Raw genomic sequence first — 7999 nt, 5'->3', positions numbered from 1 at the left:
GGAGTCATTAACACTTTATGGGAGTTACAGGATCATCCAAGTGAATTATCAGTCAGATGAAAAGCACGCTTTGTATTTTCTCAAGCTCCTATCTGCTATGATATTTCACAGAAATGATATTTAAACAACCATGTGGTAAAATCCTGTTTTAACAAAAATAGTTTTCACATTAAGGTCTCTATAAGGAGGACATTTCAAAATGCATTGGCCCATATTAATATTATTTTGCTGATGTGGAGAAAATGAATTCTGATGGTAAGATCCATGTACAGATAAACATATATACACACACTATCAGAGATGTTCCTACTTCTTTGTTTATTAGCAGACATTTTATTTTTAAATGAAGAGGTTCTTCTTTGGGAGTGTAGCTAGTGTGCACACCTGATTTGACAAAATCTGATGGTCAGCACAAAGCACAAAGCATCTTCTGATTGTATCAGACTTTACAAAAACAGCTCTCTGGAACTCACAACAGTCTTCCATGGCAATGAGGGTGGGTGTGATTGTTCTCCTTTGATGGATGAAAGAACAGGAGCCCAAAGACGTTAAGTAAGTTGCTTCAGTTTAAACAGTTGTTAAGTGATAAAACTCGCACTATATCTGGTAGTCTTGCCTGAACGCTGGTTAACTCAGGTGAAGACAAAACGCAGGGTGCACTGATCTAGAGGCATTTGGCAAGTGGGTTGGCTACTGTCACACTTGTACCTATTGTGTTGTCCAACTGAAACCAATAGCCAGCAGCACTCTTTTACAACTCTTGGAGTATATATATGTATTTAAGAAGATTCATAACATATATTTACAATTATTCCTAAATGACCAAGACACCATATTGAGAAATAGGTTGAACTTTCTGCAAGAGCGTTTTCTGTATAATCTTTCTAATATACGTATGAAACATATAAATACAGTCTTGGCACACTTTATCTTTGCAGGTGCCCTGGGACACTTTCCCTTTTGCCTTTTGCTTCTCACCCCTCTTTTGATTGTTTAAAAATTCATTTACACATCTATAAGTTCCTTGAGGTGAGGACTGAGCTAGATATCTTTGAAGCTCTCGGCCCTGACCCCCAGGGCCTGGCACAGTGCCAAGCACACAGCAGGCATGCAGTAACACATTTGTTGAGTGCATGCACGTGATGTCTACGTACTTCAATTTGGTTAAAGTAGGATCCTACTTGTAGCATTTTTCCTAAAGAGTTTTGCATTTAGAGTAAAACGTTATCATTTTCATAGTAAACAGTATTTTTAAAAAGCATAAGAAATATGGTAATAAATTTAATACAAATTGTGCATCATGACTATTCTTTGGTTATTTTTAACAAATTATTTGGTTTTTTGACTAAAGTGAAATACTAAAAATATAAAAATGCAACTATAGAAATTAGCTTAGTCTGTAAACATAATAAACCCTGTAAACATAGATTTACTACGTAATTGTGCAAGTGTAAAGAATGACTAGAAAAGTACTATACACTTAACTTAGTTCTTCAAGGCATACTTAGAAATACTGCTCTGTGGAGCTTTTGTTTAATGTTCGAAGAAGGAATTCTTTTCCCTTAAACGCGAAGGAGTGATGACCATGCTGATGAACCATGAGGATATACAGGCAAGGCGACGGAGTTAATACTCTTCACGCTCTGCAAATTTGAACTTGCTTCACATATCTTACAAACCACCTTGTTTAGTAAAGCTACATGTTAACAAAAGCCAAATACTTTTAAAATAAAGAAGCAAACATTTTTTGTTTTTTGCAAGTGAGTCAGTTGACTAAAAGTATAGGTAACACACTTCCCAAGGGTTTTCCAAAAATCTGGGTGCTAAGGTGCGGCAGGAAGGTCTACAAAATAATAAAGAGCTGCAGGCAGCACTAAGTATATTGCAGTTTACTCCACTGTAAAGTGTTCTTTTCCAAATCTCAGTTTTCCTTCTTAAAAAGCATCACACTTTTCACACATGACACTTATCACAAATATTTCACAGTTATCATTTCAGTAGTTTAAGAAACAACTGCCTGGCCAATACTGTAAAAGAGGTAAATGTTAAGGACAGAACTCACTATTTCAGGCACACAGGACTTATATCCTAGAGTGTGAACTCTAAAGACAGAGAGAAACAGCTGTGTAAATGCAACACATTATTTAAGAGTGAATGAAATAATGGTAAGGCTGTCATACTATTTTTTCGTATGCTTTTATGTGATTTTTCCCCACTCTCTGGGAAGAAACAATGGCCAAGGTTTAGTAGTTCCCTGGAAAATCATAAGTCAAGATTTTGCTTATACAAAAGAGGCAGTGAAACACTCCAGATTGTTATTTGGAATCTAATCAACACCATCAAAACCCTGAGTGTTCTCAATTGCCATCTGAAGTTTATCCCATAATTCTTCAAATGATTCATAGGGTGGCAAGTCCAAGCGATTAAAGCTGAAAGAACAGAGAGGGACTGGTTACCACGCTGACAGACCAATAGTAATGGTGCTACTCATGACATGCTCAACAATGCTGGAAGACGTTTTATCACTGGGGAGAAGGAAGATACAGGACTGGACTGTAGCTGTGGACTCATCCCATGAATTCTTGGTCGTGTCCTGTCAAAACCACCTTGACTTCCAAATGTCTGGGTTCATCTGCTACTTTAATCTCCAAAAGGGAATGTTCCAGCTTCTCTTGGGATGGCCCATCCTTCATGCAAGGGAGGCAATATATGGTCAACAGCTGAGACCGGCCTCTCCAATGTTCACCTACCTGGACTTCAAGCCCAGGCCTACCTGGCAAAGATACACCTGTTCCTGGGTTGGTGTTTCTGCTTCCTCCATTGCTGCTGCTGCTGCTGCTGCAGCACAGAGCGGCTAGACCTTCTGTACCTAGACTATCTGTCACGGGAGCTTTACTCTCAGAAAACTCATTCTCTAAGTGTTTAAGAAACCACTTACCATGTATGGGCTCTTGGCAGCTTTTCAGGGGTACCCCACTGTTCAACTGTAAATGACTGTGGTCCATTTGAGCCTGTAAGGAAGAAGGGTTGCTCTGGTTTCACTCATTCTCTTTATTTATTTATTTATTTATTTATTTATTTATTTATTTATTTATTTATTTTTGAGAGAGAGAGAGAGAGAGAGAGAGAGAGAGAGAGAGTGTGAATGGGGGAGGAGCAGAGAGAGGGGTAACACAGAATCCGAAGCAGGCTCCAGGCTCTGAGCTGTCAGCACACAGCCTGATGCGGGGCTCGAACTCAAGAACCGTGAGATCATGACTTGAGCTGAAGTTGGACGCTTAACCAACTGAGCCACTCAGGCACCCCTAGTTTCGTTTATTCTTTATAGGAATCCCTAGAATTTCACAACTCAGTTTTCCAATGCAGAACTTAAACATGCAGAGAACTAATCGAGTTTCTTTAAACTCGTAAGAAATGAAGGCTCTCCTATACTTGATGGCTTCATCGTCCAGATACGAGATAAAGATTCCTCTCCATCAGCTCGTCTATGGCCACGATGTCTCTCTGCCTCTAGGTAGTATATCTGGTGATATTTTTGCTGTTTTCTAGCTCTGTGTTTCCATATACCACCTCCTTCATAGGTACAAAGAGAAAATGAGTTATTTTCTTTCTTTTTTCAGTCCCACTAAAAAAAGCTTTATTTTTTTCTGATTATATAATCTCACTGCAAGAAAATTGAAGCAATAGAGAAAAATATAATGAAGGGTATAAAAATTACCTCAAATTCCACTATTAAATCTGAGTAAACATTAGATCATGAATCGTTTTGTGCATGTGCATACATGTGGAATTTTGTTTGCACGTGATCATGTTATCCATGCTACATTTTTGTTTTATCATGGACCCTTTCAGAAATTTTTTTTTCTATGAAGTTTTCACTTAGCTCTTCCTTTCCCCAATTCTCAGCATCCTCCCACCACCCAGGTAATCAGTGTTAATAACTCTTGTAAAACCTTCCATACTTTTCCCCATATCTTATAATCTATCCAATTATGTGTGTGAGTGTAATTGCCAGAAGCGGTACTGAAAATATTGGCTATTCTCAATATTAGTTTTCTCAAAAAGTATTGCTTTATACACACCATACATCACAATTATGTTCACAGTTAAAATGTCAGTACTTTAGTCATTGTTTTCCATAACATGGAATCATATATATTTCCCTGCCTCTTGATTCTCTCACCTTAACAATCCATTGCAAAAATTTCCTCTAAGTCAACCGATATAAACCTTATACACTTTTAATTGGCTAGATGATAGTGCATTATAATATTAACATTTTGAAGCAACTGCTACTTCTTTCTGAAAGTGCATAAGAATTTGTGTTATATTCTAATCAACCACCTCTGGCTCCATGTGTGGGATATTTCCCCCAAATTCCAAACAATTCATGAAATCAGTGGATGGCCGTAGGCCTGGACTGCCTAAAAGAGGGATGTGGAGCTAGACATGGAAGCAGGTGTTTGTCCTGCCTTGATCTTTCCCTACTGTAATTGGCTAAAGTGTAAGAGAAGAGAAAGGAAGGGAAGTCACGGGAAATCACTGCAAAGACAAATGCAAAGATATCTAACTAGGCAAGGAAGGGGCGTACTGGTTAGGGCAGAGCCCCATTCTTCTCAGGGTGCGAGGTAGCTCTAGGTGGGGAAGTGGCACGTGCTTAACGGGTTCTGCAAACAAATATACGTGAAGCTTAAGGAGACCAGGTTTGCTGAGGAGGAGACCGACAGGGCTGGGGGTTAGTGATCCCATCAGACAGTGACAGCTTTCTCTTTGCATGAAAAATTCAGCTCAGTAACTACTGACGCAGCAGTTCTGACTTGTCATTCCCAGAACAATTCTAAACTTCATTGTTGCTCTGAGTGGGACTCTATCTGAGCTATACCTTCTCTGAAAGATATTCTTCTTAAAATCTTTAAGAGCAAGTAAATGTCATTCCAATAAATAGATATTCATTGATTTAAGAAAAGGTGATCTACATCAGAAACAGTAGGGTTTTTAAGAGAGAGAGAGAGTAGGGTTTATTTTTGAGAGAGAGAGAGAGAGGAGAGTGGTGGGGGGGAGGGGCAGAGAGAGTGGAGAGAAAGAATCCCAAGCAGGCTCTGCACTGTCAGCACAGACCCTGACATGGGGCTTGAACCCATGAACAGTGAGATCATGACCTGAGCTGAAATTGAGAGTTGGATGCTCAACCGACTCGGCCACCCAGGTGCCCCAGTAGTTATTTTTACAAAACACACCTCTAGTGCTATGAGATATATCAACTGGAAAACAGTTTGATGGATCTGCAGAATTTCACTTTATAGTAACTATTTTGAATATGAAAGATATGTGCAGTCTTGTCACCAGTCCTGCCATTTCCTACAAAGCTGAGGAATAGTAGTTTCATGAGATTCTCTACCCTCTAATCACTACCACATATACATGCACCACACACACACACACACACACACACACACACACACACACACAGAGGCAGGCACAACACACAACCACGCACATCACACATGCTAATGCACATACACATGGATTCCATGATCAAATACATTTTGGAAACCCCTTTTTTTCATAGTAAATATTCTGAACGAGTCCCAAAGAAATCTACTCAACCTTGTTTAGTCTAGTATTTCCTTAAATGTATTTCCCTCTTTGTTTTTTTGTACACTAACTAACATTCTGTGGGACATTACATGTTGCCCTAAATTATCACCCTACAGACAATGCTTTTTATGTGATGGAACATACAGTGGGAATCAAATTTAAAATTCAAGGTTGGAGGGGCACCTGGGTAGCTCAGTCGGTTAAGTGTCCAACTTTTGGTTTTGGCTCAGGTCATGATTTGATGGTTCGTGAGTTCGAGCCTGCTTGGGATTCTCTTTCTCCCTCTCTCTCTTTCTGTCTCTCCCCCCCTCCAAATAAATAAATAAACTTTAAAAATATAAAATAAAACTCAAAAGTAGAAAGTAACTCGAGTCATTGTATGCTTTTTCCTTTGGTATCTGATTAGAAGGTGTGCGTATCTTCTGGTGTACTTCAGTGTGTCTGATTAAATCATCTAAGGATCTTAATTCTTTTTACTAAGCTAAATGTTTGTATAAATGATAGAAGCTTGACAACTAATCAGCAATGAAAAGGCAAATGGCATCACTCCATTTTTAAGTGATCTATGGAAAATCCTTACCATATAGTTCCGCAAACCCGTTCATAGGCACACGAGATGTGCCAGTGACAAACTGGAGTAATCGGATTCTTTTCTCTGAGTCCATCATTAGAACAGCCTGAATAAGATAAAAACAGCATTTAGGAATACCACTGGAACAAAAGTAACACAACTATCCTGAAGAATGCTGTCAGAATTTTTGGTATTCATGATCAGTTATTAAATGTACACCTTTCTGTTAGTTACATTTATGTTTATGGGTGACTATAAAGTTTCTAAAACTTCACTTCCAAGGCTACATGGTACCTCTTTAGAATGAGATCACAGTCTTCTAATGAAGTGACAAAAATATCTTCTTGGATGTGAGTCATGGCTTTTTAAAAATTACATTTACTGATATTATTGAGTTGCATGCACATTTCTCTATTGGATGGAAAATCACATTTAAAGGAGCCATGCAGGAGTCCCAGAGAATACACTGTAGGTTATTACAAGTGCTCTCAAACAGTTTCTAAGTTAATAAGGAACTAAGCGCTCATTGCAGCTGTTACTGCCATTTACTACATTCTGAACACTTACTTATCTATAAATACGTATGGAGGTTGGAACCACACCCAGAAGGTAGACGTATACAAAACAACATCATCGATGTTATCTATGTGTAATCCACTAGTATGGTTACACATTATTGAATCTATTGAAAAGTAATTTATGGAAACAGAAGTTTTCAATTACCTTCCAAAACCACTGTATCACTTGATGGTTCACACTGTAGCCATTTTTATACTTTGTGTGTTCTCTCCAGTCATTCACATCGACATCTCCCAATCCACACATAAGAAGCTACATAATAAGAAAAGTCAAACTGTAGACAAGAAAAATAATGAGTATAAAAATCCTGTTTTAAAGTAAGAATATTTCTTACCTCTAGTTCGTTTTCATCGAAAATTTTGATGAGATCCTGTGGTATTAGTTCAAAAAATCCCTAGTAGAAAGAATGTGTTTAAAAAACTGGTTAGCAGAGTCGATCCTCATTCTTAAACTTCAGCTTCTGGGCTGTTACTGGAGAAATCCCACATCCACAGAGATCCCTACCACTACCCAGCCATGGCTTCTTAAGTTAACCAAGATTTCAATACTGGCAAGAAAATGTATGTGTCCACAGTCTGTTCTCTCTCACTGATTCCTCAAAACGGCTGTTGTGAAACGTCCCCACATTTCCCAAGCCGCTTCCTTCTCTTCCATCCCTTCTTTACAGCAGATAATTTTTATTTGAAAGAGAACATAGAGGTGCTTATGGAATTCCCTCAGCCTTCTGCATTCCCACATACGAACCAGACCGAAATCCATTGTGGCCCCCTTCTCACTGCCACAGTGAGAAGATGGGTACTGCTTTCTCTCTGTGCTTTATTTGCTTCCCCAAGGGGCTCATTTCACTAAACCTCCTTCCCTTTATTATTTCACTCTTCATGCATTTACATTTATTTAAGCCTATCTACCTTAAAAACACAACAAAAAAGCAAACCCGTCTTTCTTCTCCTTACTGCCAAGTTATTAAACATTACTGAACCCACCCGCTCACCCTTGTCCCTGCCTCCACCCACTGCTATCTGACCTGCCTGCCACTGCTTCCCTGAAGCTGTGCTGGAAAGAGTCAAAGACAGCTCTGGGGCTAACTCTGATAAACACTTTCTAGTTCTCTATCTTATTTGACTTATCCACACTATGATATTGTCGAACACACCTCTGTTCTTGAAACTTTGCCTGCTGTTGGTGGTTTTTCTCTTGTGCCTCTGTCTGCATTTGCTAATTTCCTTCCAAGTTTCCTTTCCTTTTTCTTTT

General features: G+C 38.8%; 1 protein-coding gene across 2 annotated transcripts in view; it reads right to left on the bottom strand.

The window, feature by feature from the left end:
• Nucleotides 1–630: 630 nt before the first annotated feature.
• NEDD4 (NEDD4 E3 ubiquitin protein ligase) overlaps nt 631–7999 on the bottom strand; it is a 135753-nt gene continuing 128384 nt past the window's right edge. For both annotated transcript variants that reach the window (XM_047075071.1, XM_047075072.1), the window contains 5 exons: nt 7083–7142; nt 6893–7000; nt 6179–6275; nt 2939–3011; nt 631–2429 (listed from right to left, as the gene is read on the bottom strand). In XM_047075071.1, the coding sequence (XP_046931027.1) occupies nt 2327–2429; nt 2939–3011; nt 6179–6275; nt 6893–7000; nt 7083–7142 (441 nt within the window). In that variant the 3' untranslated portion in view covers nt 631–2326. The remainder of the gene's footprint in view (nt 2430–2938; nt 3012–6178; nt 6276–6892; nt 7001–7082; nt 7143–7999) is intronic.

This window comes from Lynx rufus, unplaced genomic scaffold, assembly GCF_022079265.1.
Source record: "Lynx rufus isolate CCGP_SWC_20201006 ecotype Redwood Valley unplaced genomic scaffold, mLynRuf1.p SCAF_13, whole genome shotgun sequence".
Lineage (NCBI taxonomy): Eukaryota > Metazoa > Chordata > Mammalia > Carnivora > Felidae > Lynx > Lynx rufus.
Note: the sequence above shows the minus strand (reverse complement) of the source record. Positions and strands in the feature narration are given on the sequence as shown.